This window comes from Melospiza melodia, chromosome 4, assembly GCF_035770615.1.
Source record: "Melospiza melodia melodia isolate bMelMel2 chromosome 4, bMelMel2.pri, whole genome shotgun sequence".
In the NCBI taxonomy this organism is placed as follows: domain Eukaryota; kingdom Metazoa; phylum Chordata; class Aves; order Passeriformes; family Passerellidae; genus Melospiza; species Melospiza melodia.
The window spans coordinates 6,604,827-6,632,715 of NC_086197.1; the positions used below are offsets into that span (position 1 = coordinate 6,604,827).

Here is a 27,889-nt window from a genome sequence, read left to right on the forward strand (position 1 = left end):
CGAGCGCTTCTCCCCTCACGGCGACCGGGCCGCCCGGCGCTGCCTGACCCACGGCGCTGCCCCGACCGAGCCCTCCGCGCCCGCCCCGCCACGCCCGGGCGCCAGGGGAGGAGCGGCGCCGCTTCAGGGCGGCGGAGCCGCGGCTGCGGACGGCGCGGAGCGGCGCTCCCCGAGGGGCGGGGGTTAGGCAGCGCGGAGGGCAGCCCCGCGCGGGGTCCTGCCGGCGGACGGGTTACCGGGAGTGCGGAGGCGGAAGGGGAAGAGGAACGGGAAGGGAAGAGGAAAAGGGTTCGGCCCCGCGTCCCTCACGGCGGCGGGGAACGGGGAAAGGGCCTCAGAATGTCGCTTCCTTGGTGGCCTCAGCGCGCGGCTCGGCTTGTGGGGCCGCGTGACGTCACGGCGGTGACGTGTCTGTGCCGTCATGTGGCGGGTGGGGCTGTCCCGTGTCACCGTGATAAAACATTGGGGTGACAGTGTCCGAACACCAAATTACTGCCTCAGGGTGGCTTCTCGGGCGTCCATTACCGTGCCCAGCTCTGGGCTCCCCAGCACAAGGGGGACAAGGAGCCGCTGCAGAGGGTCCAGCGGAGCCTCAGGGATGAGGCGGCTCTGGGGCATCTGCTGTGAGGAGACTGCGGGAGCTGGGCCTGGCCAGCCTGGAGCAGAGAACACTGAGACGGCATTTCATGGATGAAATAAATGGCTCCAAGGCAGGCGCCAAGAGCCTGGTTCCTGACTCATCTCAGTGGTGCTAAGTGACAGAACAACACTTGTAGCCATGATATTTTCTGAAAAATCCTTTCCTTAGGATTTTTTTCTCCTGAGACGCTAAGAGGCCTCAGGAACAAAATGTAAACATTGATTATCTGCTGCTGTGGAATGCAACAGGTGCATCTGTGATTGGTCTCATGGTTGTTTCTAATTAATGGCCAATCACAGCCCAGCTGTCCAGACAGTCTTGGTCAGTCACAAGCCTTTGTTATCATTCCTGTTCTACTCTTAGCTAGCCTTCTGATTAAATCCATTCTTCTATTCTTTTAGTATAGCTTTAATATAATATATATCATAAAATAATAAATCAAGCCTTCTGAAACATGGAGTCAACATTCTGGTTTCTTCCCTCATCCTGAGACCCCTGAGAATACCACTATAAACACTCATAAAATACATCATAAGAGATTCCACCTCCAATGAGGAAGAACTTTACCTTGAGGGTGGCGATGGGACAGGCTGCTCTCAGAGGTTCCATCTGGAGACATTCTCGACCGACCTGGATGTGACCCTGCCTTGGCAGGAGGATTGGACTGGATGATCTCCAGAGGTCCCTTCCAAACCCACCCATGTCACAGACAAATTTTATGAAAAATCCTTTCCTTAGGATTTTTTCTCTTGAGAAGCTGGAGGCCTCAGGAACAAAATGTAAACAATGATTATCTGCTGCTGTGGAATGCAACAGGTGGGTCTGTGATTGGTCTCATGTGGTTGTTTCTAATTAATGGCCAATCATAGTCAGCTGTTTCAGACTATCTGGAGAGTCACGAGCTTTTGTTATTATCCCATTCCTGCCTTTCCTTTCAAGCCTTCTGCTGAATCGTTTCTCTATTCTTTTAGTGTAGCTTTAATATAATATAAAATAATAAACCAGCCTTCTGAAACATGGAGTCAACATTCTCATCTCTTCCTCAGTCCTGGGACCCCTGTGAGCACCACCACACACCCATTCTGTGATTCTGTCATTGGGTGTCTTTTCTAGTCTAAATTTGGTCTCTGTGCCCTCTAGTCCAGTCACTGTCCCCACCTGGACATCTGAGGATATTTTACAGTGGTGAATTTAGTGAAACTCCCAGGTTTGTTGGAAAGGCTCTCTGCCTGCAGTTCTGGGCACAGCATCACCTCTTGGGCAACTCTAAAGCTGCCTAAGCTGGAAAAAGCTGGCACAACCCAGAGCTGCAGAGTGAGAATCTGGTGTTTATTTTACATTTTGAATCCAGGTTCCGACAGAAGCTTTTAGGTTGGGAAAGCCTTTACACCCCTTTGGGCTTAGATCAAGCCTTCAGCAATACTGGACTTTGACAGCAGGCACAGGCCTGGTACATAGTGAGATTATTCAACTGTTAAAGTTGCTTTTTACTCAGAGGCAAGAGTCAGCCCCAACAGGAGACACTGTTTACTGGTGCAGAGCTTGAGGTGTGTTCTGCCAGCTGGCACAGGACTAGACAGGTTGTTTTGTTTTTTCCAGGGAAGGGCTCTCCTCCCTGCTGTTTAACTTCACTGCTCATTTTGCAGACATATCTAAAAATCTCTTTCTGGACAAGCTTGAAAGGATGGAGTTGTGCTTGTTGTTGGCATAGATCATGCACATGTCCCTGCTCACAAAGATCTCAGCTGCTTGCCAAAATATCTTAAACTACCAAGTTGATTTAACAGAATCAATGGAGTGGAGAAGATCCATGGCAGAACAGTAAAAATGGGAAGAGAAAATCCATGTTGGTGTTGGCACTTTATTTTCCAAAGGCACCAATCCTTTGGCCTGTCAGGGGGTGCCTTTGGATTTCTCTTTTTAGGGGGAATTGGGTTTACTTGGTTTATCAGTGACACTGGCATCACATCAAGAGATGTTGGCTTATTTTCTTCTGAAGCACAATGCTGCTGCCCTTTCCAACATGAATAAAAAGCACAATCACTACAGTTCTGAAAGGAAAGCAAAATCTCCCGTTGTGTTTATACCACACTCCCACATCTACAGTTATGTTGGAGCTCTCTCTTGTAAAGGCCATGCAAGCAAACTCCAGAAAACTTTTCCTTCTGAAGTACCTGTTTCATTTGTGCACATACTGATCCAGCTTTTGTGCTGATTTACCAAAACCAAAACCAGGCAGATGTTTCCTGAATCTCAGACAATAAAGCATGCCTTTTTTTTTAATTCCTGAAGCTCTTCTTCCCATATTTTTAATATGTTTCCTCAATTACTGGCACCAAACACGCACACAATATTTAAATTGTGCCAAATACTGGCCTACTGTAGAATCTGTAGGTGTCCTCTAGATTTCCTTGCAGCCAAATCCAGCAATTATCTTCTTTTCTGAGTGAGTGGATATTCACAGAATTTTTTTACACCTACCTGCTTTTTTTCTCATGATTTTTGGAGATTATTTATAGCCACTGTTTCCTGGAAAGGAGCTACATTTTAGTGAACATACTCTTTGAATATATGTAAGCTTTCACCTCATCCTGTTAAAATAATTTATGTTTGCTTATCTCCATCTTCATCCTGTTAAAATAAATCATGTTTGCTTATCTCCATCTTGACTCTCAGATTCAAGGTAAGCTCTCCTCACCACTTACCTCCAGCTGACAAACTTCATCAGCACTCAAGGTGTGGGCAGCTTTTTTGGGTTGATCTAACTACTGAAGTGGCAAGGAAGATAATTCCTTTAGAAATTTCCTCAGTGCTGCTGATTTTCTATGCTGCCAGGTAGTCAGACACTATTTAGTTTGTACAGGCTTGGTTTTGGGCATTTCTAGTGTTTTCAGTGAGAGCATTATGTGGTACTGAATGAACCTCTCCCAGAGCCTTCTCTAGGACAGGCTTTGTGCCAGGAGAGCCAGGCTGGGAGAGTCACTTTGCCCACACCCTCAGCAGTGAAGTTTCTGCTGGCACAGGTATCACCTTCTCACATTTAGACAGGAATCAAAGTCAACAAAACCTTTCCCTGACCTAGATAAAGCTACAGCAATGCTTTTCTCACGTGTAATCATGTCCTACACAAGATGATTATGTTGGCAAAGATGTAAAGTACTTTCAATCTTTATGAACTGGACTTTGATTCACATAAAAACCCTAACAAGTTGACTTGATGAGATATATATTTCATAAACACCTGCTTAGGCTTTATTAAACTTCTATTAAGTGAACTTATATATACAAATATTCAGTTAGTTCTCTGAGATCCACATTGTGTGTGTGAAACATCTCATTGGAGAAACTGGAAAATTTTTAATGTTCAAACCTATTCCTATCAGTGCTAATTGGGAAATATTCAACTAAGTGCCTATATGATTCAAAGTAGAACCACAGTGGTATCTGCTGTTTGACTGGTATTTGTTTAAGAACTGTGGAAAAGTATTTCATCATCCTGCAATCTGCCTGCAACATTTGTCTTTTTCCCCAAGCACAGAATGGAAATATTTAACTACATCAATGTTTTCTCCCTCTCCACTGTCAGCTTCAAAAAAATCACATAATCTCACAGCATTATTTTTAAGGTTCCTTCATTCTAATTGAAAAAAAATATGAATATTCACAGCCACATTTTTACTACACCTCACTGTATGGACCACATGTCCACTGTCCTTCTGTCATTGTATCCTTTTGCCCTCCTTGCAGCATTACAGGTCATTTATTTTTATATTTTTCTCCCACATTGGTTTTTATAAATATGCATAAACCCAACCATCCAGGCCTCAAGGAACACAAGTGGCCCTTCTGCAAGAACTGTGAATATCATAAAATCCCAGACCAACTGGAACTGATTCAGTTCTGAAATCCAGTTCCACCTGTTCCAAAGGCAAACACCATGGTTTGACTTGGACAAAAAATGCTCTTTGATTTCCTCATCGTGAAAGCTACAACCAAGCCTATGGACAGGGAATTGCCAGTACCTCAGACCTGCATTCACACAAACTTTACAGAATCACAGAAGGGTTGAGATTGGAAGGGACATTTAAACATCATCTGGTGCAACCCCCTGCCACAGGCAGGGACACCTTCCACTATTCCAGAGATGATCAGAGCTCCATCCCACCTGTCCTTGGACACATCCACAGGTGGGACATCCACAACTTCCCTGCACAACCTGCTCTGGTACCTTACCCTGCTCACAGCAAAGAGAATCCTCCTAAAACCTAATCTAAACCTACCCTCCCTTGGTTTGGAGCCATTCCTCCTTGTCCTGTCACTGCATGCTCTTGTAAAAAATCCATCTCCATCTTTTCTTGCAGGTGCTAGAAGGGTACAATTAAGTCACCAGAAAGCCTTCTCTTCTGCAGGCTGAGCAATCCAAATTCCCCATGTCTTTTCCTCACAGGAATGGTGCTCCACCTCTCTAATCATCTTGGTGGCCTCCTCTGGATTTGCTCCTACAGGTTCCTGTCCCTCCTGTGCTGAGGACCCCAGAGCTGGGTGCAGCATTGCAGGTGGGCTCTCACCAGTGCAGAGCTGGAAGGAACCTCTGGAAATCATCCAGCCCAGCCTCAGGTCCAACTCCAGGGTCACCTGGAGCAGGTGATGCAGGAACACATCCAGGTGGGTTGTGAGTGTCTCCACAGAGGGAGACTCCACGACATCCCTGAGCAGCCTGTCCCAGTGCTCTGCCACCCTCAATGAAAAGTTCTTCCTCATGTTGCAGCTGTGAAATACAAAGCTGTGTTTTGTGTCAGGTACACACAGGCAAAGTGTGCATTTGTGATTGTGATGTGTGTGGAGACCAACCATGGGACAGTTATAAAGACAAATTCTAATAATAACTGAGGAAAGTACAGCATGGAAGAAGGCCTTTGAACATATCCTTTGTTCACAATTAACCTTAGTTGATTTAGGAGCTTTTGAAATAAAGTGTTAAGGATGTTGCTCTTTGCTTGTAGTTAAGCCTTAAAGAGTTTTGCAATAATAACTTTTTGAAGTATAATTTTAGAATATTGCTTGTATCCTTGAAACTATAGCTTTAGAATATATATAAAGGAATCATGCTTATCTCATGCCTTAACAAAACAGAGAAAAGCAGCTTGAGAAAGGAAGATGAGCATCAACTCAAGGATTTATAGTTTTGACCAAGGGAAGCTGGACATCACTGTTATGAGATTTATAGTCCTTGCAATTAAAAGGGGAGCTGGACTTCACCAGATGGGATTTGTCTTTCTTCTTTCAGAAACTGGACCACCACCATCTGGGGATACACCTTTTGGGATACATCCTGAGAAAAACTAAATCACAGTAGTGTACAGAATTGTGACATAAAAATTGGGAATAGAAGCTGCTGAGTAAAAATTGGAATAGAAACTGCTGAGAAAGCTTATGAGTACCCCTATATATACCTGTAAGCCTCAACTCTAAGTGTGCAGTTGGAGGGAAAACTTCCCCCACTGCACCCAGTGCTGTATTGCTCATACTTTATCATATTAATTAATAAATTGATTGCTGCTTGAATATTGACCTAGTCAAGCTTCTTATTTATAACACGGTGGAACTTTTTGGGTTTTATTTTATGGCCATTGCTCCTAATCCTGTTGCTGGGCACTACTGCAAAGAGTCTGGCACCAACTTCTTGGCACCCACCTTTGAGACATTTATTGCATTCATGAAATCTCCTCCCAGTTTTCTCCAGGCTGGCCAGGCCCAGCTCCCGCAGTCTCTCCTCACAGGAGATGCTCCAGAGGCCGCCTCATCCCTGAGGCTCCGCTGGACCCTCTGCAGCGGCTCCTTGTCTCCCTTGTGCTGAGGCGCCCAGAACCGGGCACATCACTCCAGGCTGCCTCGCCGGAGCCCAGAACATCGTGTACCCCCTCGCTCCGTTCGGCACCGCGGGAGCCCCTGAGGGCCCCGCTGCGGGCGCCGCCCCCGGGGCTCGGGGCGGGTCCGGGGGCGGTGGTGGCGGCGCGGGGGCAGCGCGGCCATGGCCATGGCGGCCGCGGCGGGGGCTCGGGCCGTGCGCTGCGCGCTCTGCCGGGCCGGCCCCAGGCGCTGGTACCGCACCGAGCGCGGCGTCTACGGCTACAAACCGCGCAAGGCGGCGGGAGGGCGGGCGGAGGAGCAGCGCGGCGCCGGCACAGCAGGTCGGACGCGGCCGGGGCCGGGCGGGCAGAGGGAGCGCGGCGGGGGCTGCTCCGAGCGGGGCCCGGGCGCTCTGAGGGGCGGCGTGTGCTGTTCCCGGCGGGGCAGAGCGCGGGGCAGACCCGCTCCGAGAGCTCTCGGCTGTGCCTTCTGCGGGCCTGGGGTGCCTGGCCCCGCTCCAGGGGCTGAAGCGGCTGTGGGAGCCCCGACTGCTGAAGTTCGCTCAGCGATGGGCTCTCGGAGAGTTCGGCTGCTCGTAGAATACTTCTACAACGCGCCTGTCATTTTCCTTTTGTATCATGGGGCTTGAACTAGCCGAACTGAGGATGGTGAGACACTGAACAGGTTGTCCGGGGAGGTTGTGGATGCCCCAACCCTTACGGTGTTCAAATCCAGATGGGATTTGAGAAGCCTGGTGTAGTGGGAGATGTCCCACTACAGGGAGGTTGGGACAGGGTGGTCTATAAGGTCCCTTCCAACCCGTTAACTTTCTAGGATTCCATGATTAACTACAGGTAACTCTCTCCTCTAGCAATCCTGTGTTGCTTCTAGCTCAGTTTTACAGTGCAGAAAAGTGATTTCAAGCAGAAAACTGTTCTGGGTAGGAGTGTGGTCCTTGCATTAACTTTACTCTGGCGACTGGCAGGAATGAAACCCTTTGCCCAGGAGCAGCAGTGAAACCAGTTTGTAGCTCCTGGACAGCGAGGCCCGTCACAAAGTAGCTTCCTTGTTAATGATTAACATGTTTTTATGTAACATTTTACAAATTGTGTTTAAACGGCCTCCTTGCTGAGAGCATTGTGGGCACTGTTAGCCTTATATCTGGGTTCTGTCCCTCTGTTGTAGAACCCAGTAGAGAAAATGGGCTGACAAGTGTCAGAGAAATAACCTTGTGCTATGGTCTGAGAATTCCATTGTTTGGAAAACAAAACCCTTCAGACCTGACTACTGTCAGTGCTGAGTTTTTACCAGGATGAAAAACCCCTCCACACTTTATAAGCAGGTTCATGTCATTAATTTGTAGCAGGTTGTGCTTGCAGTGTGTTTGATTGTTTGCAGCCTGGTCTCTGGCTGTGCTCAGTGAGAGTAACGTGTGTGTGACCTCTCAGCTGGTCAAATTCTGCCCATGTTGATAATTTTTACCATACTTGGCTCAGCACATGCTCTTGGCTACTGCAGACAGACTTTGGTTTTTTTTTTTGAAGTCATGGGACCTGAATTATTGTTAAGACCCAATCCTCATGTCATTCCAGCAAGGAACAAGGAAGCATAAGTGATAGGATTGAGCTGGCTTAGGAAATAAGACTATACACTGGTAATGTGCTGATCTTGACTTGGACATACCTGTTTGTAGTGGTTTTGGTTCACTGCTGTTGTGGAGAGATTCAAAGCAAGATGAAGTAGCTTTGCATATGTTTACAGGAATCTAACCTATGAGGGGAACTGTGGAGGAAATCTAAATTGTACTTGCTTGAAATTTGCTTTGGGGAGCAGATTTAGCAGTTTGCTGTGGGAGCTGTTGTGGGGTGATAAGGTAGAAATAACTGCATAGAAAAGCTCTCTTTGCAACCAGAACCCTGATGGCTGCCAGCACACAAAACATTCCTGTGTTGATGCTGTAAGTGGATTTAATCTGAGCACATGTGTGATGCTGTTCTGCTTTCTGTTTTGTTTTAGTTGACCATGCTCTTGCTCGTTTGATAACTGCCTATGCTGAACATGGCCACAAAGCAGCCAAAATAAACCCACTGTTTGCTGGCCAAGCTGTTATGAACATGGTGCCTGAAATCCAAGAGCTGGCTGAAGTTCTTCAGGGTCCTCTTGTTACTACAGGTGAGTCCACAGCCTCATCACAGCAAATTCTGTTCATGGGTGATTTATTGAGGGCCTGTGGCCTCTGTGAAAGAGTCAGAAAATTGTCAACTTCAGCATCCATATGTCTTTTGCAGAAATCATAGTGCAGTGAGAGGCTGCCGTCTGGCATCTTTGGAAATCATGAAAATTTGTGCTTGCTCTTACAATTGCTGAGGTTAAACATTAATTTCTTGTGTTACTGTAGCATTCTATGATTTACCACAATACTTAACACTGTAGTGAAGGTTTGAAAATACAGGGGCAGAAGTCAAGAATTGTCTTTTCTTATCTCTCTTAGAGCCTTGCTGCAGCCTTAAACAAAGGAGGGGGGTCTCTCTTATTGCTTTATTTTCTCCAAAACAGGCCTCAGTGCTTCTCCTCCTCCCCCAAAGTGACTAATAACATTTATTTCCCACCAGGACTTATCAACATGGGAAAAGAGGAGGCTTCTGTAGAGGATGTGATGGCTTACCTGGACCATATATACTGCGGGCACATTTCCATAGAAACAAGCCAGCTTCCAACTCTGGAGGAGAGAGAATGGTTTGCTAAAAGGTTTGAAGAGCTAAAGCAAGAAGCATTTACACCTGAAGAGAAAAAGCACTTGTGCAAACTGATGCTGGAGTCCCAGGTACTCTGTTCTCTGTTACTGGACTGTAATAGTCATGGAGTCTGTCGTGGATCCTTCACTGTTCTGAACATTGTTCATGCAGAAAAAGAACAATCACTGTCCTGACAGGCTTTCACAGTGTGCAGGAAGAAGAAGTACAAGGCTTTGCCTGGAGCAGTGCAGTGCAGGAATCTCATTGGTTAATTCAGTTTATTGCTGTATTAACTTACCAGCCATTACTGAAATAATGATGCTGTAAACCCATGAATAACCAGTCTTCAAAAGTGAGATACCCTTAGATTAATGATCTCACAGCTCATATTAAATGTTACTGATGGGACCACAAGGTTGAGCAGAGCTCTGTGAAATCTCATGCTCTGGCTTAGCTGTTCTGTGTTTTCCTCTCACCCTCGTGCTGATCTGTTTTACTGTCTAAAGTATGCTGTCCCTCAAGGTTTTGGAACAAATCAGAGTTGGACTGAGGTTCTATCATATAGCACTGGCAGACATGGTGCTTTTCAGCAAGGAACCTTTGTTAATGCCTTCCATAAGGGAGTGAAATATTTATGCACTTTTAAAATGTATAGAGAAAATTTATTCCAATACTTCTGTACTGTGAAAAGTTTTAATTTTTTCCCCTTTTCTTCCCATGTTATCCAGAATGATTGAAAGGTAGAAGAGCAGGATCTGTGAAGGTTGGAAAGGTAGAAGAGCAGGATCTGTGAAAGTGTCCCTGTTTCCAGTTTTCCAAGTGGAAGGAGTGTTAAATGTAATATTTACCAATGACTGAATGGAAGTATATGGCCCACTTTGTATTTTTTGTAGCCTCTTTGGCAGTTAGAGGACTTTGATGGTGACACAGGAGGGTGATATTGGGACCCTGATGTGCTCTACTTTAATTTCAGTATGACCAGAGCTATACTAAGAGTATATAATTTAACTCTGGCAAAAAAAAAATGCTTTTATATGTGACCAGTTTTGTATATATTATTCCTTAGAACTGAATATTGCACAGCTAGCAGTTGGCTCAGATCTTTGTGTGTGGCTTAGTCTTCCCTTCTCAGTTACAGACTTCATTTAGTTTCTGTCTTCAGTTGCAAAAACTAAAGAAATTTCCAGTGCTTTCAAAACTTGGTCACTTATTTGAGCTTTCTAGGAGGTGAATGGAGTGAAGTGAGACGAAAGTGAAGTAAATACAGATTCATTTATTTTTCTTCTCCCAAGCATTCTACCTCCGTAATAAGGACTCTGCCTAATGTAAATCAGAATGAAACACTGCTTTGCTAGCACTTTGTGTCTCAAGATCATTATGGTTTATACTGTAAAAGGACACCATTCCTAAATTTCCACCTAAAACAGGTAAACTACCAAGGAATTTGTAAATTAATGTGGTGTTAGAATTCTTGAAGCACCTTCCATGTGAGACACAGAAAGTTTGATCCTCAATGCAACATTTTTCTGCTTAGAGCTGATTTTTTATAGTCATCATATCTTCTGGTCTCAGACTGTGTGGGTGGAGAGTGAGCTGAGACTTTCCAGGGGTATCTTTAGATTTGTACGCCTCAAGGGTATAAACATAACTTATATTCCAATACTATAAACACAAAGCTGCTGCTTAAAATAGCCTAATCCTGAAGCTGTCCTGTTTTTACCAGGAGTTTGATCACTTCTTGGCCACCAAGTTTGCCACGGTGAAGCGCTACGGTGGCGAAGGAGCAGAGAGCATGATGGGCTTCTTCCACGAGCTGTTCAAGGTGTGCGCGTACAGCGGGGTCACCGACATCATCGTCGGGATGCCTCACAGGGGCAGGCTCAACCTGCTAGCAGGCCTGCTGCAGCTTCCTCCTGAGGTGGGTGCCTTGGTTGAGAACACAGTGTCTGCTAAGGAAAGCAGGAGCCTCTCTTGAAATGGAAAATGTAAACCCTCTCCCTCTTGTTGGTTTCTCGGCTGTTTTAATGACCTGGAAAGGCCCGGGGTGGCCTTGGGCAGCCCGCACTCCAAAGGACGAGAAGAGGCTTCAGGTTTTTTCTCGGTCTTCAGTGTTTATTAGTTTTTTATCTAAAAGATTTTCTCTCGGCCCGACAGAGGTCTGCACAGCAGCCAGCCATGAGCACACTGAGAGCCCCTGGGGTGGTCACCTATCTTTATACTCAAAACTACGGATACAATATTTACCTATTTCCCCCAATACCTTTTACCCTTATTGACCAGTACACCTTTAGTAATAACCAATCCCAAAGTGCCAACATCACCACAGAAGATGGAGGCCAAGAAAAAGAAGAAGAAGGACAGGACACACCCCAATTCCTCCATCTTACTTCTCTAGACCCCCCTGTACAGAAATCTTAAACCCTGTGTTTCACTCTAATTAACTTATCCCTTCACCATTCACCCCAGTGAAATCCTCCCATCCTCATACAGGTGTCGTCTCCCGTGCAGGATCAAAGTCCAGCCCCCAGACACTTCTGGCAACATTCCAGGACCCCCGAGCCCCCCAGGGGTGGTCTCGGTCACTCTGCACATCAGACCTGAGGTGCTGAGATCCCACATCCTCTGAATTATTATAATTTTGAAATTAAGGGGCTCTCAGGCGAAGATGTGGGAATAGGAATAACAGTTCTTTTATTAGAAAAATTAAAAATAAAATGGAGTAATACAAAACAACTCTGACAGTCAGTGACACTGTTAGAGTCACTGACAGACCTGACCCCCTGTGGGTCAGGGTGGTGGCAGCAGTCCCATCCCATGGTGGCTCAGCCCTCCTGCAGTGCCAGCTGTGGCTCTGTTGGAGCAGGGATCCTGTACAAGGCTGGAGTTTTCCTCTGAAGGTTCAGTGGTGGTGTAGATGGGCCTGGTTTTCCTCTGGGAATCCAGTGGAAAAGAAAGCTGCTCCTCTGGGAATGCAGTGGAGAAGAAAGCTGCTCCTCTGGGAATCCAGTGGGAAAAGTCTGCTGTGGTGTTCCAAATCCCAGATTATATCCCGGTAGGAACTCTTGGCTCCTCCCCCTGGGCAGAGCATCTCCCAGTGGGATGGTGGAATTTTATCAGTCATTCAGTGACACTCAATGGCCCATAAACAGAAGAGATCTCCCTGAAGGATTGGTTGTGGAAGAGATAAAGAAAACTGTCCATTTAACAGAAGATAACTGCAATGGCAGTTAGATGGCAATAGAATAGACACCTCCAGCTACATCTTGAAACCTAAGACTGTAAGAGATTTATAATCTCACAGGCAGCTGCCTGGTTTATTTGCAGTAAAATAAACCCCCAAAAGTTTGCCAAAGTTGTAAATGCTGGAGCAATAAAATGTTACCTGTGTGAGAGTGGTCTCCCTTCCTATCAACACTTCAGTGAACTGTTTGCAGGAGACTGTTAAAAGAACTCTAATGAAGGGGTTTGTGTGCTGCTGCTTAGAAGCATCCTTGCAATTTCAGGAGTAGGAGAGAGTTTTCCTTTCAACCTGTCAGTGAATCAAAAAAGGATTTTAACCAGATCTATTTCCCTGCAGCTGATGTTCCGCAAGATGCGTGGTTTGAGCGAGTTCCCAGAGAATTCAGCAGCCATTGGGGACGTTCTCTCCCACCTGACATCCTCTGTAGATCTGGACTTTGGCTCCCACAGACCTGTGCATGTCACCTTGCTCCCCAACCCCTCACACTTGGAAGCCATCAACCCAGTGGCTGTGGGCAAGACACGAGCCAGGCAGCAGGCTCTGCTCGATGGTGATTACTCCCCAGACAGCTCTGCACAGCCTGGGGACAAAGTCATTTGCCTGCAGGTATTTTGCTCACATATTGTAATTTATATTTGTAAGGCTTGCTGGACTAGAATGTGAACAGGAGTGTACATAAAATATCAAACAAAACTGAGTTAATGTATGGTGTCAAGAGCTGGGATCTTCTTTATGGAGAAAGAGGAGTGCTAGGAAGATCTCCAGGTGGTGTTTGTGATGATGCTGGCATTTAAATAATTGCACTTCTAAGATTTCTGAATACTGATTCTGATACCTCCCTTTATTTTAGTAATATTCTGTATTGAGAGCCATGTGTGCCTTTCCTCACTTTGGCATTTAAACTGCCACTGGAAGCTTTCTTTCAAATTAATGGGTTTGGAGAAGAGCTGTCAACAATGCTGCAAAATGTTCAGGAGGATTTAAAATTTTGTAATTTTGTCATGGTACTGTTGAAGACTCTGCTGGAATCAGTTTTTACTCCTTGAACTGACTTGGAATTAGTTTTTACTCCTTGAACTGTATAGCTGTAGAAGCAATCCCAAATAGTTCCTTGATAAATTTTTTTCTCTTGCATTGACTTGAACTTGGAAAAACAAATGAATTGAACTCTTAACATTTTAAAGCCAGGGCTAAAAACAAGTTGGGCAGAAATGTTCTGTAAAGTATAACAAACATGAGAAAGCTACGTGTAGGGGTGAAAACGTATTTCAGTTAAAAAAATGTTTTGCTTTTTTCTGGAAGGGTGGGATATTGTGAAAAAGCAGACATGAGAATGCAAAATTATCTTGGCAAGTTTGGGTTCTTAGTTTTTAATAAAAAGAAAGTCTTTAGAGCTTGCAAGTGCAGCCAACTTTTGCTTCCCAATGTGTCTCCATCTTTCAGTGCAGTTATTTCTTAGTTTGAGAAGATAATATTGTTTCTTTCTCATAATGGTAGGTCTTCACCATGTAGTAATTCAAGTATTATAAATCTTTAAACAATGATTCTTCAGGATAAAAGGACCCTCCCTATCCAAGAAAAATTTCACTTAGGATTTGTAGGGGTAAGTGATAGGGAGGATTGCATAGCAGAGAAGAGATACATTTGATTCTGTGCTAAACACCTCTGTGTTAGTCACCTGATTCAAAGTATTCCTAAAAGGAAGAAAATGCATCATGATTACTTGTGATAGTGTCTTTAAGAGGTACCCAAGTGAGATTGAAAACAGGCAAATTTTTAGTTCCAACTTTTAACTGCTTTCATTCAGCTAATTGAGAAGAAAGAGATGAAAGCAGGCACCTTGTGTTTCAGAATCTTGGTTTGGGAGTTTGACTTTGAATTTTCTGGTTTTACAGGGCTTTCTCTTGAGAAATGTAAGTGTAGACACTCTGAACTCTGAATTGAGTTTTATACTGGCATTTTTTCTCTTGTTCTACAAGCCTCAGTACCACAGCTTGAGGGGAGAATGACTGAAGATCAGTTAAGGTGCCGTTGTCAGTGGTGAGCTTCATGTCCAGGGTCTGAAGGTCTTTTAGCTTTTTGCTAATGCAGCCCAGAGAAAAATGTGCCCTAGCAAAAACTGTTTCCATTTTTTTGGTAGAATGAGTAAATTCCTACCTGCATCAGAAAAACTGAATCCTCTGGGATTTGAGATGCATATGAACAGTCTTGTGTAGATGGATACTGTCCTTAGGCTTTAATGCTTTGGGATGTGCTAAAAGCCATGAAGTTTTCTCAGATGTTTTAGGGTCTTCACTCAAATGCTATCACTGAGATGTGTAGCCTTCTTAGGCAGCAGAAGAAACCAGGAGGGAAAGGTGAAAACCCAACACTTAGGAGCAAGTGTAGCATGGTAAGGGATAGAGTGGGGATCCTGGCTTGTCTCTCTTACAGTAGTTGCCTTTGTTTTGCTCTGATACCTCTTAAAAATCTGTATTGGAATGGTTTAAAAAACCCAGTGCTGCCAGATAACTGGTTGATTGCACCTTTGTTACCTTGGTGTACTTGCAGACCTCTCTTAAGGCTTGAAAGCACCATTCCATAGCTAGAAAGCAGAACTGTCATCTGGTTTCAATAAGGAAGTACATCAGTCTGCATAGTGACTTTAATCTGCACATGACTGAGTCTGCATTCTGAGGAAACTGTCATCATATTCATCAAAGGAGGACTGTCCCCAGTTTCAAAATATTGAAATGTTAGATGATAACTCCAGTTACCTCTAGCCTTTGTTGGAAACCTGGCTTGGCTATCACACTATTCTCCCTTCCCCTTCCAAACTATTTTTTTATTTACAGCATTTATTTGCTATTGCTATTTAGAAATGTAACTAAGAACTTAGGTTTTATTTCCTTTTGAAAGTTTTTGGTTTGGAGTGCTTCCATTTGTGCTATTTTCTGAGTCCCCCATCACGGGGAGGAAATGATGAATCTGACTCCATGTTCTTAGAAGGCTAATTTATTATTTTATAATCTCTATTATATTAAAGAATGCTATACTATGCTATACTAAAGAATACAGAAAGGATTCAGACAGAAGGCTAAAAGATAATAATGAAAAACTTGTGACTCCTTCCAGAGTCCTGACGCAGCCTGACCATGATTGGTCATTAAGTCAAAACAATTCACATGTTGGATAAACAATCTCCAGCCACATTCCAAAGCAGCAAAACACAGGAGAAGCAAATGAGATAATATTGTTTTCCTTTTTCTTTGAGGCTTTTCAGCTTCCCAGGAGAGAAATCCTGGTGAAGGGATTTTTCCAGAAAATATGATGGTGACATCCATTCAGTTCATTTTTCACTTGTTTTTCTGTTCTTGTCTGTTTGGTAAGGTGGAAATGGGCCCAAGTCCCATTTCACCAGCATTCAGCTTCAGCCAAGGTGTAGTGAATGCTGTGGTGAGTGGCTCCCTTTGTTCAGGGGTCAGTGGTTGCCTCTGACTGCTGCACCTTTGCCATGGCCAGGAAGCTTGCAGTCACCTGGACTCTGGTGGGTCAGTTTTAAGAGATTCTAGGTCAGTTCCAGGTAGGGATTACAGCAGGCATTCATGTACATATAGTGGCTGCTATGACTTGTGTTAGTGATAAGGCTGCATAAACTCTCAAATCATGGAAACAGTATTCTGAGAGGGATTAGAAGTGAGTCCAGCTGGAACTGTGTCTGTTCCATGTACCCAATTTAGGAGGTCTTACTTAATGAGTTATGGTTTTGATTTTGCTGCTCCTCCAGTGTTTCCTAATGAGACTTTTCCATCTTCTTCCCTGATGTAGGTTCATGGCGATGCTGCTTTCTCTGGGCAAGGGATTGTTCCTGAAACACTGACCCTCTCTAATCTGCCACATTTCAGAGTTGGTGGGAGCATCCATTTGATTGTTAACAACCAGCTGGGCTACACCACTCCTCCAGAGCGAGGAAGGTCATCTCTGTACTGCAGTGACATTGGTAGGTAGGGCTGAATCCCAAGGAAGATTGCTTGTTGTGTCAGAAGGGATTGTTAACTGCAGTGTAAGCTGTGCAATGGACTTTTTATAGCAACTGCCTGTCAGCTCTAGGGAGAGATTATTGTAACTCCAGTTTCACAGTAGAGTAGGAATTAAAATTATTATTATTATTATTATTATTATTATTCTCTCCTACTAGCAACAATTCAGATGCTAAAAATATGCCTTCCCCTCTCTGCTTTATGGAAAGACTAAATATCAAGGGAGAATCTTGTCCCTTTTTTACAGGATGTGATAAAATAATTGCAGGATTTCTGTGAAGTCTTTATAACTCAGTTTCTGTCATATTATTGACAGCTTTTGAAAAGGTATTACAATGGAGTATAAAACTGATCTACTTTAAGTATATGTTGTTAAATTTCATAAAAATCATCTGTGTGTTTTCTGAGCAAGATTTTTATGTCAGATACTCCTCCATTTTTTTTGTTTTGTTTGTTGTCATGTGAACCTGTTGAGCTTTCAATTTAAAGATGAAGCTCAAGACCTTTCTATGCCTGAACTAGAAGCTTTGTTTTGGACTGATCTTTCTTAGTGATAAACAGATGTATTACCAGTAAGATCAGAGACATAGTAGTTAGTTATCTTGTATATGTCTCCTATAAGTAAAAATATACTTTTGTATGCTTCTGACCTAACATCAAGTGTTTGTCTTAAGGTTTCATCAAGCTAGACAAGTAGATTCATTAGATTTGATAAGGTAGAGAGCATATATTATTACTGTTTTCTCTGGGCTGGTTTTTTGTTATGGATTGGTTTTGTTTGGGTTTGGTTTTTTTGCCTCCAGCCTTAGTTTTCCTTTCTTCTTACCTGTCAGTGAGGAGGGGCTGTTATGCAGCTGAGCTTTAGTATTTTGCTGTGGAGGAAAACTTGGCATGAGCCAGAATAGCTGAAGTATCTTAGTTTCCAGAATTTGGGCAGATAAAGTACAAAAGGAGCACTGTTGCTTGCAGCCAAATTGTCAGATAGGAGAGGGTGTTAAGATATTGAAATTTTACAGTGTTCTCTTTAATGAAGAGATTTTTCTGCCTGGAGGAGCAGTGGACAGAATGATACTCCCTACTAATAAGGGAGAAAGTTGCTTTTGGCTTGTATAAATTCATAATAGAGACAGCTTAGCATAAGAAGGAAATTAAACTCAATTTCTGTTTGAAAGAGAAGCAATCAAGTAGTTGTCTCCCAGTTTTTTTACACTACCAGATTAATATGATGCAGGAACTGTGTGTAAGAAGTCTTCTGGGAACATAGTGCTTGTAAAGAAGTTGTGCTCAAACTGACAAATACAACAGGTTGGGCTAATTGCATATTCTCTCAGGCAAGACTCCTCTCCTTACCCCAACTCTCATCACAAAGAACATCTTTTTTTGATTTGTTTTTAATATACTTACTTCCCGTGGGTTGTGTGTAGTTCCAGCCGAGCAGGTGTGTGTGTGCTGGGTGTGATTGCTGCTGTGTTTTGAATCCCTGGGCAGGTAAAATCGTTGGGTGTGCAGTTGTCCATGTGAATGGGGATGACCCTGAGGAAGTTGTCCGTGCCGCACGTCTGGCTGTGGAGTACCAGCGCCACTTCCGCAGGGACGTCATCGTGGACTTGCTGTGCTACAGGCAGTGGGGCCACAATGAGCTCGATGAGCCCTTCTTCACCAACCCCAGCATGTACAAAATCATCAGGTAAGGGCTGCACTGTTGTGGTGTGCTGTAATGTCCCATTTTAGACTTCCAGGTCACTTCCCCAGGTGTGCCTGTACCTCTCTCCCTTCCCCGTTGCCCCCATGCTGAGTGAGTCCTGTCAATCAGGCTGAACATTCCAGCAAGGCATCGTGTGGTTGGCCAAGTTCAAAGGATGCCCCTCAGGCCCAGGGGTCATTGGCCTGACTGGGTGTCATCTTCCCCTGAGACCCTGCCCCTCTCACCTGGTTGGTGCTCACCTGTACCTCCCCTCCCCCTGTCCCTGAGCTTAAAAGGTGATCAGAGCATGCGGTCTGGTTCTGTTGGAGCAGTTGCTCACGTTCAGACCTCTGGAACCATGGAATAAACCTCTGGACATTAAACCCTCCAGCAGAATCCTTCCTTTTTCTCTTCACCATCGCCTGAAGCCATTCCTCCTGAGGTAAACGGGGTTCCTAACAAGCCTGGACTTGTTCAGTGCCCAGCTGCAACCACCAGCAAGCCAAGGTATCTCTGGGGTGACACACCGCAGCTGCTGCCTTTGGCCCAGCAGTGAGGGTCAGACTGGCCCAGGCACAATCTAACTGGTAATATTGGGAGCCTTTTTTCCAATACTGCACCACCAAAATATCTCTGTGCCACCTCAAGTCTTGCTGCTGCAGCAGAAGTGTTTGTGTGAGATCCTTTGATGTATCCACAGGTGTTTATGTAAGGTGCAGCTGGGCTGCTAGCAGCCCTTGACTTCAGTGGAAGTCTGATAATAAGATATTAATGAGCAATCATTACTGATGGCTCTTGAATGTGTGGCTTGGTGCTTTTTGGTGAAAAATCTTGGACATACCTCTTGGATTTCAAATTTGTGACCACTGGTAATCAGAGGGCAAAGTTGCCTTCTGTGTTTCAAGGGGAAGCGTGCATGCTGTGAGAGAATGGACAGAAAGCCAGTGTGATGCTTGTCTTGTCTTTGCCTGGTCCTGCTGCTTCCAGTGAGGACTCATCTTTATCAGCATTTAAATGTTTACAGATTCCATTCCTTATCCCTGAAGAGAAACACACAAAAACTCACTTGCCAGTGAATTCTGGTATTTTAGGTGAAGAGTATTGCCTTGATTCTCTCCAATGCACAAATCCTACTGTGAATTTCTCTGAAGAAAATATGCATGATAGCACAGAGAGGGTTTTTGACATGTTTTTACCTGTAACTGCCAACTATAGCACTTTTACTTTTGTAATAAAGGACTATAAAACATATCTCTAAGAGAACTGTTATCTTTTTGAAAATGAAAGTGAACTTCAGGAAATAAGGAAAGTGAACTTCATGCAAATAAGCATAATGCACCAGGACACCATTTATAGGAGTTTTCCATGGTACCTGACTGTAGTAAGGTGGTATTGCCTTGTTCTCCTGTGACACTGCTTTTAGGCTTAATATGTGATTTGAAAAAAATAAATAAAACCAAATAAAACTTTGTGGTTGTAAGGTGGTATTTCCTTGTTCTCCTGTGACGCTGCTTTTAGGCTTAATATGTGATTTGAAAAAATAAATAAAACCAAATAAAACTTAGTGGTTTGATTCCCTCCCTGGCAGGTCCCGTAAGAGTATCCCGGACACGTACGCAGAGCAGCTCACGGCTGCTGGGCTCATGACTGAGGCTGAGGTGGCTGAGATAAAAACCTCCTGCTATTCCAAGCTGAATGATCACCTTGCCAACATGACTTCATACAGCCCACCCCCCACCAACCTGCAGGCTCACTGGAAGGGCTTTGTGGAGCCTTCTGCCTCAATCACCACCTGGGACACGGGCATGCCGGTGCCTCTGCTGCAGTTCATTGGGGCCAAGTCTGTGCAGGTGCCTGAGGAGCTCCAGATGCACAGCCATCTCCTGAAGACCTATGCTCAGGTGAGTAGAGCATCATGGCACTTCTCATCCCATGGCTCAAACCTGTTACAGGGCTGCCAGTTACAGAATACAGCATGGTATTCTCCAGGAAAAACAACCCACTCTGTTTCAAGGCTGAGATGATGCCATTTTTCCTCCAGTTTTGAAGAAAGATTTTTTCCCCCGTGTACTTTAGTTTGTTATTTCAACAATATTTTATTGCAATGAAGAAAAATGCTTATAGAAAACACAGTTTATTATTCTTACAAATAGAAACTATTATGATGAGTTACTAACATTTATATGGTTGGTAATTAGAATGAGTACTTGGTAAAGGAATTACTCAGGAACCTGGCAATAGTGTACACAGTTTTTAAAGCCAGTAGTGAGTGTTTTATTACTTATGTATATAAACACTACACAACCTGTGGCCTAGTTTGACAGTCTGGGCTGATAGCTCCTAAGTTGGTGTTTGGTTTGGATCAGTTTGGGGTTTGTGAATGTTTCCCTTTGATGGATGATGAGTGTGTGCAGGTGTCTGCTTGGCAGCCAGAGAGAGGCTGTGAGTTGAATATTTCAAAAGACTGATGGTTTTGTCTTCCCAGCCCAAGGCAAGAGCTCCACAGCTCAGTTTGATCATTTGTCTGCAGTTCTGCAGGCCAGAACAGGGAAGAGTTCTGGAGACTGGAATACTTACACCTGGTATCTTTCATCACTGCTAGCCAGACAGACCAGAAGTCTGTCAAGACTACACTCTGTGCTGTGCTAAGATTTAAATATTTTCTGACTAGGATTACTTAATCAGTGCACAGTTTGTTGACTGGGAGCTGAACACATGGATCACCTATGGTTCTGTGGTCCTCAGGCAACCTTCTTTAGGATGTGCTGAAATAAGACTCTGTATTCTAATGCAGCCTAAGCTGGCTGCAGGAATATTGCATTTCTCTCCATAGTGTGTTGCTTTTTTCCTAGCTTCTAATATTAGTCTGTGCCACCAAAAAAGCTACAGATGCAAAAGGACAAAACAGTAATTTTTTTCTTTTTCTTTATTTGCTTAGTCAAGAATTCAAAAAATGGAGGAAGGAAAAAAGCTGGACTGGGCAACAGCTGAAACTTTAGCATTTGGTTCTCTGCTGAGCCAAGGTAAGAGGCAACTGGACAGCAGACAGTAAAATATTTTTGCTTTAATGTCAATAAAGGATAACATTAGATTTCTTAGGTGTTTCTAAGTCAAAAGATTGCTATGGGGTATAAATTTGACAATTTGCATGGCCTAAGAGAAGGCAAATATGAATCCTATGTGTCACTAATATTTGTAGACTGAGTCTTAAATACCTTCAAAGAACTGTGGCTCCCTCTCACTCCCCAATAACATCTGTGCATAGAGCTGAGCACAAGCAGTGCTGCTGACATCAGTGTGGCTCCCAAGTACTTTGTGTGCTTTATGCTACTATTTCTTCTCCCTCCTCTCTAGCCTGAATTCAAATCTCCATTTACATATGATACAGAATGCACTTGTTTTTGCAGTTTGCTTCAGTAAATGGAACCAATTTACCCAAAATAATGTCAGAGCATCTGTATGCCTGACAGTTGGAACTGTTGCTGGTTAAGAATTGCATCTCAGATTTGATGTTGCTGATGAGGGGAAATCCAAAAAGAGCTACAACAAGAGATAGAATTATGTCCTGCATGTTTTCTTTTTACATAACTTGCTGGTCTGGTGTTGTTTATTGTTTGGCAAGGGTTTAATATCAGACTGAGTGGACAAGATGTTGGCAGAGGAACCTTCAGCCAACGACACGCGATGTTGGTTTGCCAGGAGACAGATGATACCTACATCCCTCTGAATCACATGTCCCCAGACCAGAAGGGTTTCCTAGAGGTAGGTTCTGTAGCCCACAAGACCACCTTCCTCAAATTGTGCTGAAACAAGGCATTTTCAAAAGCTGCTGAGACATATGTAAAAGCCTAGTGTATGTTCTGGCAATACCCAGATACAGGGACATAAAAACTGTCTGGGCATTCCTATTCTTTGTCTTTATAAATTGCAACTTTAACAAGGGGGCTTGCTTTTCCTTGAGAGATCAAATGTTACTCTTTTCCCCTCAGTGCCTTCATTCACAAGCAAAAAATCAGTGCCTATCAATTGCCTTTAGAAGTGTGTGTTGTCAGCACTGTTTGTCTGGTTCCAATGCTTCTTAACCCTTGGTTGTGTTCTTCCTCATCCACCCCTCCCAACAATTTCCATTTGTTAGGTGAGTAACAGTCCCTTGTCTGAAGAAGCTGTGCTTGGTTTTGAATATGGAATGAGTATTGAGAGCCCTAAGTTACTGCCAATTTGGGAAGCTCAATTTGGAGACTTCTTTAATGGAGCCCAGATAATATTTGACACTTTCATCTCTGGAGGTGAGTGTACAAGGAACTAATATATTTAAGAATTAATCACTTTTAGAAAATCCTTCCTCCTTCAAGTGAAAGGACAACATGTTGTGCAAAGAACTCTGTTTTCTCAAGAAGTCCTATGAGCTTGCCTGTGCGGTTGTGACTTCTAAAATGAAAGAGTCCTTGGCAGAGTACAGTCATGACAAAAGGACAATTAATTATACTAATAGCCTTTCTTCCCAACCACATGTATTTTAGTGTGTGTATATATGGTTGGTAGCTTTATAGGCTGTACTTTGTGAAGCATCTGAAAAATTCTTGAAGAAATAGAGAAGGAAAATAGTGATTTTTTGAAAGAAACAAACAAAAAAACCCACACCACCTTACTAAGTTTGACTCTAACATGTTTTCTGAGTGCTCAGATATAAAACCTCTGTAGTCATACATGGAAATTCAGAAATGGAAATTCAGATGGAAATCCCACCCAAATTCTGGATTTGATTGTAATCTCTTGTATAGTGCAGGAGGTTTGGCAGAGCTCAGAGGAACGAGCACTGCTGTGTTACCCAGGACTGGCTCACAGGATGCTGCTGGGATCACACCTGCAAAGATGAAATTTTAGAATTTCTCTGTGTCATGTGCTCCATGTAGAGACTTAAGTCTTCTGGAAGCCCAGAACTACCTGATGATTTCAGAAACTTCAGATCACCTTACATGTGTTCTTTCACTGTAAGGAACCTCAAGGCAAAATGCCAGCAGCATGTTTCAGGCTTGTATTTAATGACATGGAAATTGGTTATTCTTTTTCCTGAGCAGTTTGTGCATAGTAATGTGTTCTGTGGAAGTCATCCTTTCCTTCCTCCTCACTGTGTGTTTCTAGGTGAGGCTAAATGGCTTCTGCAGAGTGGGATTGTGATTCTCCTCACTGTGTGTTTCTAGGTGAGGCTAAATGGCTTCTGCAGAGTGGGATTGTGATTCTCCTCACTGTGTGTTTCTAGGTGAGGCTAAATGGCTTCTGCAGAGTGGGATTGTGATTCTCCTTCCCCATGGCTATGATGGTGCAGGCCCTGAGCACTCATCCTGCCGGATGGAGCGGTTCCTGCAGGTACCACCACAGCTCCCAGGTCACCCATCCCAGCACAGCACTGGCAGTCAGAGCTCTGGGAGCTGGGCTGCAGTGTGCTCCAAGGAGGCACAATGTTACCAGTTCAATGCTAAACCCATTTCTTCTCTTGAGTTGTTCCTCTCTTGAATTTGGATATTTGCTAATCTGTTCCCATACAGATCAGTGTGCCTCGTGTGCCTGGATTCTTTCTTGCATTTCAGTCTGACTGCTTGCATTTGACAAGGTATTGCTGTGTTCCCCCTGCACAGATGTGTGACAGCTCAGAAGAGGGTGTTGATGGTGACCAGGTCAACATGTCAGTTGTGCACCCCACCACCCCAGCACAGTATTTCCATTTACTCCGGAGGCAAATGGTCCGAAACTTCAGGAAACCTCTCATTGTTGCTTCTCCCAAAGTGTTACTCAGGCTTCCAGTAAGCTGAAAATTGTCCTTCCTCTTTACTTTTTTTTCTCTTTATCCTTTTTTGTGTTCTCTTCCCTTTTTTTTTTCCCTTTTTTTTTTTTTTCCTTCTGTGTTCTCTGATTGCTGTTTTGGGCTCAAATCAGTGAAATTTTGCCTGTTTGGGGCCAGACAGATTGAGGATTAAAGCTGGGTGGAGGTGAGCTAGAAGTAGGATTCATTCCTGGCCTGATGGTGTTCTTGGGAAGCTTATCATCCCACCTTTCACTGGGAAAAGGAATATGAGGGAGAGGGAAGGCTGTGTATTTTGTACTTACCAAACCCTGTCTCAGTATTCTTTCTGACTCTGGCCTGAGGGAAAAGCAGCAAGATTTGGTAACTTCCAACTCTTCCCCCATGTAGGCTGCTGTATCAAGTTTTGAAGAAATGGCCCCAGGGACAACATTCAAGCCTGTCATTGGTGACTCCTCAGTAAATCCTAAAAGGTAGCTTTGCTTTCTTAGAGGAGAAGTTCAAAAGAGATATCCTGTCCCTTTCTCCTACCCAACAGCTCAAATTTGAGGTGGTATGAAAGGGGTGACTTTGAGGGGGAAATGTTTTATGGTAGGTGACTGTGGTTAGTTTTACTTCCTCTCCTTTTCCTCTGGTAGCTGTTGGTCGTTACCACATCTGTCTGCAGAGCAGGGAAGTGTTTAGGCTGTCACCCCTTGGCTCACAGGGAGTTTGTGACTGTAGTTACCAACCTGATGGGGCCTATTCTGCACCATGTCCATTAGCTGGCAGTCACTGGAGCAGCTGTGACATGAACCATAGATTTGTTTAGGTTGGAAAAGAAAGACCCTTAAGATTATCAAGTCCATCCTTAGCCCAGCACTGCCAAGTCCACCACTAAACCATGTCCCAAGTGTCACATCTAGACATTTAAATACCTCCAAGATGGTGACTCCACCACTGCCCTGGGAGGCCTGTTTGAGTGCTTGACCCTTTCAGTGAAGAAGTTTTTCCTAACATCCAATCTAAACCTCCTCTGATGCAGCATGAAGATGATTCCTCTTGTCCTATTGTGTGTTACCTGAGAGAAGAGACAAACTCCTACTACTCCTACCTGGCTATGACCTGTCAGGGAGTTGTAGAGAATGAAAAGGCACCTCCTGAGCCTCCTTTTCTCCAGGCTGAGGGCCCCCAGCTCCCTCAGCTGCTTCTCACAGGATTTGTGCTCCAGCTCTGTTCCCTTCTCTGGATGGGCTCCAGCTCCTCAATGTGTTTCTTGTCATGAGGCCCAAAACTGAATCCAGAATTTTTGTTCAGGGGCTGGGACACCTGAGCTGAGGTGGGGCAATAACAAAGTGTGTGTACATCTCTCCACTTTCAGATGTTACAGTGAATCCTATTCACAACAACCAATTCAGCCTTAGTATTTTTCCCCTGATCTGCTGCTTGCCCCAGCAGTACCCAAGTCTGAGCCTCCTTCCTCTTCTCTTCCTGACCCCCAATCAGAAGGCTGGAAGTACCTTGGCATCTTGGGTTTTTTCAGTGGGATGGTGAGGTACAAAGGGTGTAGTTTATCTTGTTGCTATTTCCAGTAAGATTAGGCAGCCAGGACCTCTGTGATTGCAGGAGGGTGTGGTGGCTCCCAGCAGGCAGTCCTGCTTTGGCATGGCAGAGATTTGGCCTCTGCAGGGACTTCTCTCCCTCTGCTTTATTTTCTATAGATGACTAGCTTTGACTGGGTGTTTAATTTTTAATAGTCAGAGCTAAGAGAGATCAATCCCATTGTAAGGTAACTTTCCCAGAATTACTGAAGAAACAGGACCTCTGGCACGCTGTGCTCAAAGGTTAGTTTGCCAACTGTTGGAGGGAGTGGGAAGGAAAGGAAGGCAAGGAAGAGAAAAGATGTCTAGGGAAGCAATTTAGCTGTATGAAGTTGTCTTTGAAGTTTGACTGTTTTTTTTTGGTTGGAAGTGTTCTTCCAAGCTGTTCTGCATCAAGTTTCTGTAAAACACTAAACTTGGAAACATTCTTTTTTTTTTTTTTTTTTTAGTGTCACCCAAGTGGTGCTGTGTTCTGGAAAGCATTACTATGCTCTGGTGAAGCAGAGAGAAACACTGGGAGAGAAGCAGCACAGCACAGCTATTCTGAGACTTGAAGAGCTCTGTCCTTTCCCTCTGGAAGCTCTACAGCAAGAGCTGAGCAAGTACAGCCATGCAAAAGGTCAGCCAAGCTTCTACCTTTGTGTTTCTAGTCTCTTTGAAGTGCTGAACTAAATCTGTTGCCTTTTAAGATGAAGAGCTGTAGTGGCTTTTCCCTCTTTGTTCTCCCCCTCATACACCCAAGTGTTTCTGGAGTGGGATGTTTCAGAAATGTTTATCACTTGTGTTAAAAGAACTCTCTGCTATTGTTAGCTTCCAAGAAGCAGCACTGAAAATCAGAGCAAACCATTTGAGATATATTTTTGCATTGGTCTTTGCAGTCCAGTCCTTTTAGTAGCTTTTGAAAACGGCAGCAGAAAAGCAGAATATACACACAGTATACCCTAATGGTGGACATACTTTGGGTTTGAATTCAGTTCTGAGCTGCAAGGGAATTAAGTCTGGCATGCCTTCATTTCAAAGGTAGTGCCAAGACAAAAAAATTAGAGGTGCTACAAAAACAAAAAACTGTTTTTCTTTCTCTGCTGAAAATATCAATATGTATGTTTGTTATGTTACACCCTTATCCTTTCTTTAGTCTTCATCTGGAGTCAGGAAGAACCACAGAACATGGGTCCATGGTCCTTTGTGTCTCCACGGTTTGAAAAGCAGCTGGGGCTTAAGGTAAGGTGTCCCCAGGGTGTTTTAGTCTTTAAAATGAGATTTGAAGTTCTCCTTGAATGCAAAATTGTATGGTGCTTAACAAAAAACCTAATCTTGATGCCTAAACCAAATGTGTGTTCTAATTTCAGCTGCTTCTGCTCTTTATAGTACCATTGGTGAAGAGCAGGACTGGAGCTTTATTTTACATGGTGTTCAGTCCAAGTAGACAGGATAGTGAAAGATCCCAAGTAGGGGAGTAGGAAGAGAATGCAGAGGTGCCATTTGCTCTGCAGATCATGCACTATAAAGTCCTTGGAGCCATGGAGATGGGGGATAACTTCCTGCACTCCTTCCAGCTGGGACTGCCCAGTTACCTGACAGCAGATCTCACTGTGGCATCAGGAGCTGGAGATGTGATTGTGTCCTCCATTAATCATTTCCCCACAACTCAAATTTCAGCTCCGTCTTGTGAGCAGACCTCCTCTACCAGCCCCAGCAGTTGGCATTGGGACCCTGCACAACAAGCAGCAGGAAGATGTTCTGACCCACACATTTATCTAAGTGTTCAATGGATGCACTGCTCCTGATGTCAGTCATGTTCAGTGCCTCCTCCTGTGAAGAACAAAAGGCAGATCCTGAAGACTGTTAGTTCTCCAAAATGGAAAAAACAAAAAGGTGGAATAAGTTTGGTAATGATGAAGCAATATTTTCATGTTGGGGAATACCTAACAATGAGAAGTGCCTGTTACTCCTGATACTTCTTTTTCTCTTATACAATTTTCTACAAACTGTCTTTATAAAGTTAAAAATCCAGTCCAGAGGACAGTGGTGAGGTGACTGTGGAATACCTTAAATCATGCTGCTTATTTGCACTTGACAGTTTCCTGCGATGGTGCGTGTGTGGAAACAGGTTCTGTTTCTTCTCTTTCTACAGAAATGTTAGTACTGCTTGATCAAATAAATGCTTCCCCATGCCTGGGAATGAGCCATTTCTATAGCAGAATGTTGTGGATTATCTCTTTTTTTTTTCCTTGAGGACCAGGAATGCAATCTATTGTGGCTGTTGGTGCTCTTCTCAGTGTATGAGTTGTTAAAGCAGGATTTCCATTGGGGGGACCATGCAGGATGGCTCCTGAAGGC

The 27,889-nt window shown here is 44.1% G+C and overlaps 1 protein-coding gene across 1 annotated transcript; it reads left to right on the forward strand.

The window, feature by feature from the left end:
• Positions 1–6,671: 6,671 nt before the first annotated feature.
• On the forward strand, positions 6,672–27,752 carry DHTKD1 (dehydrogenase E1 and transketolase domain containing 1). Its single transcript, XM_063153725.1, has 17 exons — positions 6,672–6,831; positions 8,507–8,662; positions 9,103–9,314; positions 10,949–11,143; positions 12,803–13,072; positions 16,274–16,445; positions 17,974–18,172; positions 19,758–20,070; positions 21,108–21,192; positions 21,792–21,931; positions 22,305–22,455; positions 23,430–23,536; positions 23,806–23,970; positions 24,360–24,442; positions 25,999–26,168; positions 26,685–26,770; positions 27,209–27,752. Exons 1-17 carry the CDS (start codon positions 6,672–6,674, stop codon positions 27,308–27,310), a joined length of 2,766 nt encoding a protein of 921 aa, XP_063009795.1. The 3' UTR covers positions 27,311–27,752.
• Positions 27,753–27,889: the final 137 nt, after the last annotated feature.

Coding starts and splice junctions, on each gene's coding strand:
- DHTKD1 (XM_063153725.1), top strand. CDS start 6,672: ATGGCCATGGCGGCCGCGGCGGGGGCTCGGGCCGTGCGCTGCGCGCTC. Junction 9,315..10,948: donor AACTGATGCTGGAGTCCCAG/GTACTCTGTTCT, acceptor TGTTTTTACCAG/GAGTTTGATCACTTCTTGGC. Junction 22,456..23,429: donor TGACACTTTCATCTCTGGAG/GTGAGTGTACAA, acceptor GTGTGTTTCTAG/GTGAGGCTAAATGGCTTCTG.